At 46.7% G+C, this 13730-nt stretch overlaps 1 protein-coding gene across 1 annotated transcript in view; it reads left to right on the top strand.

Annotated features, from left to right (window-relative positions):
• The window catches only part of LOC103202191 (phospholipid-transporting ATPase FetA-like), a 143975-nt gene that overhangs the window by 68318 nt on the left and 61927 nt on the right, over nucleotides 1-13730 (top strand). Inside the window, exons 3-11 of the mRNA XM_007947022.1 lie at nucleotides 1598-1656; nucleotides 2541-2654; nucleotides 3474-3572; nucleotides 4526-4587; nucleotides 4742-4814; nucleotides 5134-5204; nucleotides 6205-6287; nucleotides 7005-7163; nucleotides 11261-11349. Coding sequence (XP_007945213.1) covers nucleotides 1598-1656; nucleotides 2541-2654; nucleotides 3474-3572; nucleotides 4526-4587; nucleotides 4742-4814; nucleotides 5134-5204; nucleotides 6205-6287; nucleotides 7005-7163; nucleotides 11261-11349 — 809 coding nt within the window. The remainder of the gene's footprint in view (nucleotides 1-1597; nucleotides 1657-2540; nucleotides 2655-3473; nucleotides 3573-4525; nucleotides 4588-4741; nucleotides 4815-5133; nucleotides 5205-6204; nucleotides 6288-7004; nucleotides 7164-11260; nucleotides 11350-13730) is intronic.

Raw genomic sequence — 13730 nt, 5'->3', positions numbered from 1 at the left:
GGTTCAAATCCACCAGCCACTCCTCAGAAGGAAGACTGGGCAATCTACTTCCATAGAGATACCGCCTCGGAAACCCAAGGAGGGGTTGCTATGAGTCAGATCTGACTCCACAGCAGTGAGTTTGGTTTTTGTTTGGTTGGTCTCCCCAACTAGGAATTGGAGTCTGAGATGGTCAGGGATGATGTCTTCCTCGTCTGGTAACTCTAGGACCTGGCACAGCGCCTGATACATGGCAACAACTTAGTAAGTGCTTACTGAGCCAAGGAAGAATGTGAGGGACTGCAGGCAAGGTTCACTTAGGACAGAAAGACCCAGAGGTCCATTTTTTTTAACATTTCTGTAATATGGTCACATACTCCCTTTTGTAACCCCCGTGTGAGTTGATGTGACAACTTGTCATGTGCTGTCAGTATCAGGAGTCCCTGGGTCATGCAAATGGCTAACACCAAAAGGTTGGGAGTTGGAGCCCATCCAGAGGCACTTGGAAGAAAGGGCTGATGATCTACCTCCAAAAAAGACAGCCATTGAAAGCTCCGTGGAGCACATTGCAGCCCCGACAGCCCGGGTCACTCCTACTGAGACATGAGGGCCCTGGAGTCCAGGACTGTGCTCAGCCTTTCCTCGCCCCACAGCGCCCAGCGCACTGCCATGTGTGCAGTAGATGCTCAGTGATGATTTATTCATTTATATTTAATTAGCAAGATGAAGGGTGGCTGGCTGAGAAAAGTGCCTCAGATCTCTTAAGATAGTGTGCTGGTTACGTTTGTGGGTCAACTTGGCTGGGCCTGGTTGAGTGGCTGGACAGCTGGATATAGTATCCCCCGTGATGAGACTGGTGATCACCTCCATGGTGGAATCTACTGGGAGCAGCTGAGTAGCTGCCTTTGGATATGTGGTCTGCTTCCCATATATAAGAAACAGCTTTGACAGTGGTCTCTAGCTTATGGCACACTTGGACACTGCATGTAGCCATGTCATTGTTTAGCAGCCTGCCATGCTCTGCTGACCTTGGGACTTATAATGGACTTAAATCAATGACCTGCCGTGTGGTTTGGTAACATCGGGACTGTGCAATTATATTTGTCGACCGTGGGCTTGTCAGCCTCAGCAGCCAGCAGCTGAGTGAAGAAAAGCCTCTAGCTTCAGTGGGCTGGGAGCAGGAGGCAGAGCTGAAGCCCAAGGTTGAGGGGCTTTCACCCAGCCCCTAGAGCCTGGCACTTTGAACTCAGACTTCTAGCCTCCCGAACTGTAAGAGAATAAATTCCTGTTTGTTAAGGCCATCCCATCTGTGGTATACTCTTGTCAGAGCAGCACTAGGGGGCCAGAACAGAGGGGGTGCTGGAATTGACTTAGGAGGCAGGGCTGGATCTCTGTGTTTGGCAGAAAACCACAGGCCATCCTGTGGTCTGTGTGGTCTTGTCCTGTTGCTTCTAGAAGCCTGAATACTTTGGAGTTTCCATTGTTAGTGTATTTCTTGATTCTTTGAATAAAGAGACAGAACCTCACAGCTGGCTCTGGTGAAGTCTCCCCAAGCAGCCAGGGCCCCAGGCTGACCTACAGAGGGGCCTCCTCTGATTGTTTCTCTCCCCTTTTTCAGAAGAAGACAGAAGACTACAGGCCAACAACAGAGAATTCAACGCGACGTTTGGCTATCCGGTGAGGGGCGGGCCTCCTCGGGGCTGGTACTCTCTAGGAAAGCTCCCCCTTGTTGGTGGGGCCGGCCGTCGGCAGTCGACGGCCACACGGATCCTACAACACAGGTTTTCCTTTCTCAAGCTCCCGTACGCTGCGGGCTGCTGCAGCGAGGGCTCAGAAACCAAATGAATGCAGTGACCTGAGCTCAGGAGAGGACGGGTCCCCGCGGCTGGGTTGGTGGGTAGCTCCTAGAATAATGATTTGGAGGGAACAGGATGGAGAGAGCAGAAGCTGGCTGTATACACAACACAGGCAGCAACTGCAGTCACCTGACTGAGTAAAAAAACCCACTGCTGTCATTAGGATCCGATTCATAGCGACCCCTCCTTGGGTTTCCGAAGTGATACCACGATGCCAATCTTCCGAGGAGTGGCTGGTGGGTTTGAACTGCCAGCCTTCTGGTTAGCAGTCACATGCCTTAGGGACTATGCCACCAGAGCTCCTAGGGCAGTGCACAGTCAGCCCTAACCTGCAGCTAACGTGGTCTTAGGTAACCTCAGGGCCTTGGCTCCCTCGACCCAAGTGATGACATAGTACTCCCTGCTGGGACTGTTGGGAGCATTCAGTGAGTTAAGGCACAAGAAATACTTAAACAGCCTTGTGCACAGTCCCTGCTCAGTCAGGGAAAGCTGTTACTGTTGTTGAGGAAAAGGGGGAAATTGGGCATTTCTGTCCTCTCTCTCTCTGAAGCGGGTGGGGGAGCTGCTCTCGTGGCTATTTCCCATTTCAATGACTAGTCTTGGTCCTCTTGGTCCGGACTGAAGGGTGGGGGAGGGCGCCATGTCTTTATCAACTCAGTGTTGCCTGTCTTATGTTCCTCTTACTGTGTTTTCTTTGACTCACAGGACAACACCATCAAGACCTCAAAATATAGTGTCTTCAACTTCCTGCCCCTGAACCTATTTGAACAGTTCCAGAGACTTGCCAATGCCTATTTCCTCCTTTTGCTCTGCCTACAGGTATTGTATTCTGCAGTCTTCTCCACAAGACATTCTGCCCATCTCTCTGGATTCACATTGTGTGATCAGTCCTCTCTCCTCGCTAAGCTGAGAGATGTCTTTCATCTTCAGACCATAGGCAGATGGCCGGAGCCTCAGGCAGTCTCCTGGAGTAGCTGTGCTCAGGATGGGCCAGTGTGAAACGTGCCTGTACAAGAGAAAGGCGATCAGGCCACCAAACCCCAAGGCAGGCAGATTCCTCCTCACGGCTGCCTGGCCACAGTTCAGCTTGACTGTAGACCCTTCACCCCAACCGCAGCTGTGACCCTGTGAGGTCTGTCAGCACCCACTGACTCCTCCATCGGGTCCTAGCCTCCCTGATAGAGAGTTGACCCGCAGTGGTGCTGCGAACGGGGGAGCATTTAGAACCCGGGAGTGCCAGCACCAGACAAGGCAGCAGGGGTGGTAGTCCCAAACTGGAAGGGAGCCACCATTGTGCTGGAGGGGAGTGGGAGTGTATGTGCTTTCCCCATGTCCACTCCTACCCTCCACCCCCAGCACCTTTTGTTGTTGGGGGATCTGGTCCCTTGCCATCAAGACAGAGGGAGTGGAGTTCAGGACAGATAGGTGGCAACCTACAGTCTCCCCTTCTTTCTTCTCCCTTGGGAAAATATTTATATTTTGAGGGTCATATGAAAGCTGCAACAGAGGAAAGTAACGAGGGTACTTGAGTTTCTTAGGAAGCTTTGGAGGCAAAAATGGTGTGGGATTAGGGAATGGGAGGGAATGTACTGTCCTTCAAGCTTCTGACCCAAGACTCTCTTCCTTTCCCTCTCACAGCTGATTCCCCAGATCTCGTCCTTGGCGTGGTACTCAACTGTGGTACCCCTGGTGGTGGTGCTGTCCATCACAGCAGTAAAAGATGCCATCGATGACCTGGTGAGGTGGTTTCCTGGGCTCTGGTCCCTCACTGCACTTAGTCAGGTTGTGTGGCAAGAGGGACTTGCCAGAACTCCCCAGTGCTAAGAGGCAGCACTGAATGAAAACCCAAACTCACTGCCGTCAAGGCGGTCCCGACCCTGGCGACCCTTCGTTGGGTTTCCCAGGTGGTGTCTCTACAAAAGTAGATTGCGCAGTCTTCCGAGGAGTGGCTGGTGGGTTTGAACCGCCAGCCTTTTGGTTAGCAGTCAAGTGCAACCAGAGCTCCTAATATACTGGTTTAAATTGCAGTCACAATTAAGTCATAAACATCCCCAACCCCTTTCCGGTCAATTCAGGGTCACCCAGTTACTTCTGGTTTAAGACTCAGTCTCATTAGGGTAAATATTCTGAAATATTCAGATTCTTCCCAGCCCCTCTCCAACCCTGCTCTTCTCCCAGGGAGTCATCGCAACTGAAAGGGGATTCATGTGAGTCCTGGCATCAGGACGTACCTGTGTCTGTCTGCCTTCTCTCTGGTATTTTGATACCGGCTTCTCTCCTTACCGAACCACTTAGAGGCTTTGGAAGGCAAACAAGACTAGGATGAGTGGCGGTGCATGGGGACCTAGCTGCCCTACCTCTGCCACGTTCTGTGGAACTGTGCGCTTCTGCCCACTAACCTGTCTTCTCTTCTCCGTGGCTTTGGGCCTACACTGTTCGTTCTCTTTCCCCTGGCTTTGGAATTTGATATCTAAAGCCAGGACTTTTCTTTTTCCTCTTCCTGGGTTCCTTTTCTGCCCTCCCTTCCTAGCTCCCCCAGAGACAGTTGGCTTTTAATAGTAGAAGGGCCTGAGAGGGAAAAAGAAAAATTGCTACAGAGGGAAGCCACCTTGGTAATATTTCAAACATTATCCTCCTGCATACAGCTTGCTGCGTGTCTATGTCCTGAACATTTTCTTTCCTAATTTCAGAAAAGGCACGAAAGTGACAATCAAGTAAACAACCGGCCAGTTCTGCTGTTGGTGGACGGCAGGTCGGCCCTGGGAAGGTTTTGGTTCTCCTCTGAGCTTTATCTTCATTAGTCGGTTGGCTGGTTGGTTGGTTGATTTGTTTCGCTTTCATAGGTTTTCCAAACAGAACCCTGGGGGAGCTCTCAGAGCAGAGAGTCAAGAGCCGTTTTCTTACAGGGTGGAGGAGGACAAATGGATGAACGTCCAGGTGGGAGATATCATAAAACTGGAAAACAACCACTCTGTCACGGTGAGTGCCTCTTTGGGGTGAGTCTCTTTCTCTTTGGGCGTGAGTGGAGGACCTTCATCTGTCTGGCTTTGCAAACCGGAAGTGAGCATCTCCTGCAGTAAGGAGCTTGTCCTTGTCCCTCTCTCACCACTGCTACAGATACAGTGTCAGTAGTTGTGGGAGGGAAAGTGTGGTGGCAGTGATGAGTCCCCAGCAAAATACAGCAAAGTCTGCAAGTTCTCAAAACGCCCATTGCTCCTGAGATGCCGGCCGTTGCCGCCTGTATTGCTGAAAGCCTGCCTTCCTGCTGTCTTACCTCCTCTGACTTTTCTGACCACAGGCAGATGTACTTTTACTCTCTAGCAGCGAGCCCTACAGTCTGACATACATAGAAACGACAGAGCTGGATGGGTAAGTGCGCCTCTTGTCGTTCCGTTAAGACGCTCGAGTCAGCTCACAGTGCTTCCCCACTGAGGGAGAACATGGGGCAGGGAGCCCATGCTGTGCTCAGATGGAAGGGAGGCTGGGAACGAGCCGGATGAGAGAAAACAGGAAGCCAAGCCCTTGGGACTCTCGAGTCTCAGGCTGAGCTCTGGGCAGCAAACTGGAGCCTGCACTGAGGGCAGAATTGGACAGATTAACCCCATATTACGCAGTTCCACAAGGGAGACCCTGCTGACTGTATTCAACAATGCTGAGTGGTAGGAAAGACGTTGCCAGAACTTTCAAATTTCAGAATAGAATTCTGAAGTTCCCAGGGGTTGAGTATCGGTATGGAGGTAACCGTTTACTCCTGAAACAGCGTATTCTATAAAGGATTTGAGGTAGGAACTCGTTCATGTGTAAGGCCAAGGTCTTTGGAAGAGCAGGGCCATCTTGAGAAAGCTTGTTCTTGTGGAGTTCCCTTATCAGTCTGCATCTTACAACTATGACTCTTGGTGCCCATGAGCTTTCTGAAACGTGGCTTCCATTTCTGCTTCTGTCTGTACGCATCCTTGTATCAGAAACTGTTCCCTGGAGTCCCTTCATTGTGGGCCACATACTTATTGTTACACGGAGGTGTGTGTAGTTTCTTACTCATTCTCCAAGAGAGCAGGTGCCACCTGCAGGTGGTCTGTGATGGATCTTCAGCTTCTCTGGAGCCTCTGTTCAGAGGGATCTCGGGTTAGTTAACGTCCCGGTGGTATGTTGCAGGCAGCAAGCGGTCTGGAGAAGAGGGAGTAGGCTCCCTCTCTGCCTCGTTGCGGAGCCAACCCACCTCGTATTATCCGTGAGAGAGGGGATGATGGGAGTGATCCCTAGGACTGTGATTTACAGCCCAGGCTCTGCTGGCAGGGCCTGTTCTCTAAACACCGTAGAGGAGCAGGAGTCACTGCACTGTGGACTGTGCCGTGTGTGTCCTTTACTCTAGCGAAACGAACCTGAAAGTGAAGCAGGCCATCTCGGTTACCAGCAAAATGGAAGACAACCTGGAGTTACTGTCTGCCTTTGATGGTGAGTTAGGAAATAAGTTTCCCACCCGAATTCCCATCAGTAGAAGCCCAAATAGGGTACATCGGTACAGTGATTCCATACAACTTACTGAAAACAGACAGACAGGCTGATGTGGAAAACTATACACAACATATTAACAAGTGAAGAATATCCATGATGAGACATCACATGGTCTAGATAATGTAAACTTGGTTTGGAAATATGTATTACGTGTATGTGTCAACTTGGAAGGATGTCCTCCAAGAGGAAGATACTGCTTATCTCTTGGTGATAATGTCCTCTTTATGCTTTTAGTATTCAAGACATTTTTACAATTCGAGCATTATTTTACTTTACTAATTAGTCAAAAGTCCAATTATTTCCATTAAAGGAAAAACAAAAAACCCACTAGACTTTCTTTGTAAAGTAGTCTTCAGTTTTCTCAGATTCAGTCTCCTATGGTATCTAGGGCTTGTTGTGCTAGTTGTCGTGTAGGCCTTTTTTTCCCTCTTGAATGATCTGTGTCACATGCAGAATTACCCTCTCTGGATGCCCAGAAACCTCTGTTTGCCTGTCTGCAGGGAGCTGGGAAATGTGCAGGAGCTGGCAGGAAGGAAGAAGATGGGTGTTTATTTTGAAAGAGATTTTCTTTCCTCTTTCCTGTTAAGCCTCCTCCATCCTGTTAGGAAAAGCCTAAGATTACAGATCCCGGACTCTTCCCCTTAATTTTTTTTTCAGGAAAAGTAAGTTGTGAGCCTCCCAATAATAAGTTGGACAAATTCACAGGAATACTGATGTATAAGGAGGATAAGTTCCTCCTGGACCACGACAAGCTGCTGCTCCGAGGCTGCACCATCAGGAACACAGACTGGTGCTACGGCCTGGTGATTTATACCGGTACATCTCCTTGGGCCTGCTGGGTCCCCCCGTGGCCAGGTGGTGCACACTGAGATTTCAGGATGCATGTATGCCACTCAGACACACAGCAGAATGCCAGGGCTTGGAGTTTGGATGGAGGATGGAGGATGGAGGATGGATGGATGGATGGATGGAGGTTAAAGCTTATTTTTCTTAGAAAAATATGACTTTTTTCCAAAGAAATGCGCCACCAGCATATCAGTTCAGGACTGCAGGGTACTCAGGAATCTTTCCCGCCACGTCTGAGCATGTGAAAGGGGCATGTGTAATAAGGGCGAATACACATGAGAGGACCTGCCTGTAGATTACTCCCATGAGGAGAGAAAACACACAGTCTTCCTTATGGAGAAATAAATCAGAATGTCTAGAGTTCATGCCAAAGACAAAGAACATAAAAATCATGAGCTGTGGCCCCTCTTGAGAAGTCATTTAGAACCACAATCCATTATGCTTAGTGAGGGATTTTCTGGGGAGAGTTGTGGTTCAGGAAAATGGAGGAGGTCTCTAGGTACCCTGTGCCACCAGTGACAATTAAGATTGATGACATCAACCATAGTGAGACAACGAGGACACTGGAGTTAACATTGAGGAAGATTTACCACAGTGAATACTACTCAATTCAGGTTCCCAAAACTCCTCTCCACTTTCTAGAAGTCAGGGTCCCAGATTCCTCATGTATATGAAAAATAATATGACCCAAGTCCTAGAGAGAAGCTTAAGAGTCCATGAAAGCCCTGGTGGAAATTTTTTATTGCTTCTTGGCTTATACTGGCACGTTCCAGGCTGCCTGGTGCCCAAGCTCAGAAGATTTGAAGTAGACTTACTTCCTTCATCGCACTTCAACAAACGCCTCCACGTGTTGTCACACAGAAGAAGCTCCTTTTTCAGCCAAACACTTTTCCCTCTAAAGCAACAGTAGTGAAATTGCCAACCAGCACAAATTTAGTTCAGGTTTCTCTAATTCTTGGTTACATGGTAATGAGAAACTTTTGAGATGTTGGGAGCCTCAGACCAGAGGAGAACTAATGACACCTAAAACCATGTGGAGGTATTCAGGGAAGAATTGAGTTGCTGTTCTTGCTAACATGAAACTCAAGTTCTACCGTCATCTCCACTTCCCCTTGAAACCTGGGGTATGGTCAGTCTTTCTGACAATCCTTGCAAGATATGATTTCTTGTAGTTTCCAGGCTCTGAGCCAAATGTCTAATGACTTCAGGCCCTTCAAGAGACGCTTAAACGGAAGGTATACTGTAGTTTATGTCATATGTTCTTGGTGTCTGCCCACATAACAGAGAAATTTCTTTTCCTCCACATGTAAACATTGGTGAAATTCCTTCATTAGTCTACATGCTAGAATTGCATCCAGATGGTAAAAGGCCAGAGAAATTGCTGCTTACCGTTTCTTCAAAGGCTGTTATGTTTCCTTTACAGCTGTATCTCTGGTCAGTGCTGTCTAGGCTGCGGTGACCATTACAAGCCCTCTGCTTCTCCTAATGACTCCCTTGTCATGAAGAAACGTGGACTCTGTCTCAGTCCCAGAGAAGTCTCTGCTCCACAACCCACCTCAAAGAAATCACTGCAATCGCCTTTTCTTTTCTCCCTTTCCCAGCTAGACATTAAATATAGTCTGGCTAGCAGTTGGGTTCCTTGAAAACAAGGTGTTTGGTAGGTGCTGTTGAGTTGGTTTTGACTCATCGTGACCCCATGTACAACAGAATGAGACACGGCCCTGTCCTGTCCCACCCTCACCATTGTTGGGTGCATGAGCCCATTGTTGTAGCTACTGTGCCAGTCCATCTTGTTGAGGGTCTTCCTCTTTGTCACTGACTTTCTTCTTTTCCCAGAATGATGTCTTTAACTAGCAACTGGTCCCTCCTGATAACATGTCCAAAGTGCATAAGACAAACTCTGACCAGCCTCACTTCTGAGGTGCGTTCTGGCTGTACTTCTTCCCAGGCAGATTTGTTTGTTCTTCTGGCAGTCCATGCTGTATTCAGTGTTCTTTGCCAACACCGTAACTGAGACATCAATTCTTCTTGGGTCGTCCTTATGCATTGTCCACCTTTCACATGCACAGGATGCGATTGGAAATACATGGCTTGGTTCTGGTGCACCTTAGTCCTCAGAGTGACATCTTTGCTTTTTAACATTCTAAAGAGGTCTTTTGCAGCAGGTTTGCCCAGTGATTTGTTGACTGCTGCTTCCATGAGCATTGATTGTGGATCCAAGGAAAACTAAATCCTTGACAAGAGCAATCTTTTTTCCATTTATCATGAGGTTGCTTATTGGTCCATTTATGAGGATTTTTGTTTTCTTTATGTTGAGATGTAATCTATACTGAAGGCTATAGTCTTTGATTTCATCAGTAAGTGCTTCAAATCTTTGCTTTCAGCAAGCAAAATTGTTTCACCTGTATATCACACATTGCTAATGGGTGTTACTCCAATCTGGATACTGCATTCTTCATATAGTCCAGCTTCTCGGAATATTTGCTCAGCATACAGATTGAATAAGTACAGTGAAAGGATACCATCCTGATTCACACCTTTCCTGATTTTAAACCATACAGTGTCCCCTTGTTCTGTTTGAATGACAGCCTCTTGGTTTAGGTACATGTTCCACATGAGCACAATTAAGTGTTCTGGAATTCCCATTCTTCGCAATTGAATCCATGATTGATGATCCATGCCTTTGCATAGTCAGTAAAACACAGGTAAACATCTTTCTGGTATTCTCTGCTTTCAGCCAAGATCCATTTGACATCAGCAATGATATCCCTTATTCGATGTCCTTTTCTGAATCCAGCTTGAATCTCTGGCAGTTCTCTGTTGATGTACTGCTGCGGCCATTTTTGAATGTTCTTCAGCAAAACTTTACTTGTGTATGAATCAAAGATATTATTTGATAACTTCCACATTCTGTTGGGTCACCTTTCTTTGGAAGGAACACGATAAGGATATCTTCCAGTTGGTTGACCAGGTAGCTATCTTCCAAATTTCTTGGCACAGACGAGTGAACACTTCCAGCATCCATCTGTTGAAACATCTCAAGTGGTATTCTGTCAAGTCCTGGAGCCTATTTTTATGCCAGTTCCTTCAGTGCAGCTTTGACTTCAGTACTGCTGGTGCTTGATCATATGCCACCTCCTGAAATAGCCAAACATAGACCAATTTTTTTAGTATAGTGACTCTATTCCTTCTATCTTCTCTGGATGCTTCCTGTATTCTCCAATATCTTACGCATAGAATCCTTCAATATTGCTGCTTGAGGCTTAAAGTTTTTCTTCAGTTCTTTCAGCTTGAGAAATCCCAAGCATGTTCTTCTTCCCTTGTGGTTTCTAGCTCCAGGTCTTTGCACATTTCATTATAATACTTTACATTGTCTTCTTTGAGCTGCCCTTTGAAATCTTCTCTTCAGCTCTTTTACTTCATCATTTCTTCTATTCACTTTAGCCACTCTCCATTCAAGAGAAAGTTTTAGAGTTTCTTCTGACATCCATTTTGGTCTTTTCTTTCTTCCCTGTCTTTTTAATTACCTTTTACTTTCTTCACATTTGATGTCATTCCACAACTCCTCTGCTCCTCAGTCATTAGTGTTCAATGCATCAAATCTATTCTTGAGATGGTCTCTGAATTCAGCTGCCATATACTCAAGATTGAACTTTGTCTCTGGACTTGTTTTAATCTCCTTCAGGTTCAACTTGAATTTGCATATGAGCAATTGAAAGAAAGAAGCGTTCTCTTTATCAGACAATCCCTTCTTTAAGCTAAAGAAACCAGAGGGTGATGGAAGAGAAGCTTGTGGCCCTTGGTCCATGAAAGGCTAGACTATCCAGTGTGCTGCAGACAGGAACCAGTGTAGGTACGCTGTGAAGCAGCAGCTGAGTCTCTCCTTAGAAGCAAAGTTTTCTATCTTTGTGTTATTGGCACCAAGTGTGAACCTTTTTCCAGGGCTTTAACTCTAGGTGTTGGATTGGAGTTAGACTAGGTGATCGAGAAGTTATATTTCAACCCAATTTCAAGTCTCTGAGTGTTTTCAGTGATTCTAAGAGCCAATGTCTCCATGTTTCACTTAGGGCCAGACACCAAGTTAATGCAGAACAGTGGAAAGTCCACCTTTAAACGGACACACATAGACCATCTCATGAATGTCTTTGTGATCTGGGTAAGTTAAAGACTTTTCTCAGTTTCTTTACAAACAGACATACTTCCCTGCCTTGCCCAGGAGTCACTGGAATTTCCAACTCAGAATTTAGTTGTTTGAAAGTATCAGGCAGTTTCAGGCCCCACAGAGTAATGTCTCAAGCAGAAAACAATGAAGCCAGTTTGCAAGGGAGTCTCTAAGTTACACATCTGTTAGGGAGGATAGTCACGATTTCTTTAAGACATTTTTATGCTTTGATCGGTGATACCAGAATGGATCAAGGATCCACCTCTGAAAACTAAAGCACATTGTTATTTACTCAGAGCCAGTTTCACTCATCAGCAGCTTAATAAAGCCTTGCTTAGACTAACTAGAACACCTCACGTAAACTAATGATTTTCAAACTGTGTTTCCTTAGAGCAGTCTTAAGGTCTGTTACAAGGGAATAGAGGGGCTCCAAGTGGGTTTTGTTTTGGTCTACCTGTTCTATAGTTCCTTCTTTGGAAAGAACACTATCTGTTCTGTAAGATTTCAGTTGGAAAAACAGAGGTGCCTAAGGCATTTGACTGCTAACCAGAAGGCTGGTGGTTCAAACCCATCAGCCACTCCTCGGAAGGAAGGTTGGGCAACCTACTTCTGTAGTGATACCACCTAGGAAACCCAAGGAGGGGTCGCTATGAGTCAGATCCAACTCGATGGCAGTGGGTTTGGTTTGGTGGCTAAGTGAAAAGACAACTCACACAAAGGAAGAAAATATTTGCAAATCACATATCTGATAAGGGACTTGTATCTAGAATATATAAACACTCTTACAACTTAATAAAAAAAAGCAATCCAATTAAAAATGAGCAATGGCTCAGAATAGACATTTCTCCAGAGAAGATACACGAATGGCTAATAAGCACAAGAAAAGATTCTCAGCCTCACTAATCATCACGGAAATACAGATCCAAACCCCAGTGATAGACCACTTCACATGCTCTGGGATCCTGGGATCACTAGAATCAAAGTCAGCTAAGGCCAAGTGTTGGTGAGAATGTGGAGAAATCAGGACCTTTTAACTGTTGGAGGGAACATAAAATGGTCCAGCTGCTTTGGAAAATAGCCTAGCCTTTCCTCCAACCAGCAACTACAGAGTTACCTCATGACCCAGCAATCCCTCGTTCCAAGAGCAATGAAAAACACACATTGTCGTCTCATCCCAAGCAAGAGGACATCTTCCGGGAGAAATTAAACACCATTATCTACGGAAGGACTGGGGTAGAAAGTGGGTGTCAGAACTTCAGAGGAGAGCCTGCTGAGTTTGAAGTTGTGGAGGCTAAGTTTGCCTGAAGCTCCTGTGTAGCCTAAGGTGAAGCTTATCAAACAGCGCATTGTGTCCTCAGTCTCACCCAGGAGAGTGGCCTGTCGGGGAAACAAAATTAGTCAGAGAACCATTCCAGCATCCTGTAATGATCAAACTGTTCCTCTATTCACTTGTAAGTGGACTAGAAGGAAACGAGTAACACAAAAGAGAGGATGAGGATGAGCAAGTAGAGGAACTGCCCCTGGAAGAAACAGATAAGGATTCAGGGAAGAGAAAAGAGAACTTTATTTAAAGTTCGTATTACTATCTGTTCTGGTTCCCTAGTGCTGCTCTGACAAGAATATACCACAAATGGCGTGGCCTTAACAAATAGGAGTTTATTCTCTTACAGTCTGGGAGACTAGAAGTCCAAGTTCAAAGTGTCAGGCTCTAGGGGTTGGGTGGAAGCCCCTCAGCCTTGGGGTTCAGCTCTGCCTCCTGCTCCTGGCCCGCTGGAGCTAGAGGCTTTTCTGCACTCAGACAGCTGCTGGCTGCTGAGGCTGACAAGCGCAAGGTTGACAAGTAAAAAGGCACACACGGCACACGGCATTAATTTAAGTCTATTGAAAATCCCAAGGTCAGCAGAGCACGGCAGGCTGCTGAACGACGGCTACATGCAGGGTCCAAGTGTGCCATAAGCTAGAGACTACCCCCAAGGCTTCTCCTTACGTACAGGAAGAAGACCACATCCCAAAGGCAGCTACTCAGCTGCTCACAGTAGATCCCACCATGGAGCTGATTGCCAGTCTCATCGTGGGGAATACTGCATCCAGGCGCCCAGCCGCTCAACCAGGCCCAGCCAAGTTGACACACAAACTAAACTACTACACTCTTTGTCAGAGAGAAGAAGCAAGTATATATATATATAATAAGAATAAACCAAAAACCAAACCAAACTCACTGCTATCGAGTCAGATCCAACTCATACCGACCCCTCCTTGGGTTTCTGAGGCAGTATCTCTACAGAAGTAGATTGTCCAACCTTCTGAGGAATGGCTGGTGGGTTTGAACTGCCAGCCTCTGGTTAGCAGTGAAATAAATACCTTGGGCACTACAC

This window comes from Orycteropus afer, unplaced genomic scaffold (assembly GCF_000298275.1).
Source record: "Orycteropus afer afer isolate SDZICR_OR568_19922 unplaced genomic scaffold, OryAfe1.0 scaffold00174, whole genome shotgun sequence".
Lineage (NCBI taxonomy): Eukaryota > Metazoa > Chordata > Mammalia > Tubulidentata > Orycteropodidae > Orycteropus > Orycteropus afer.
The sequence above is the reverse complement of the archived record's forward strand: the minus strand, read 5'-3'. Positions and strand labels throughout refer to the sequence as shown.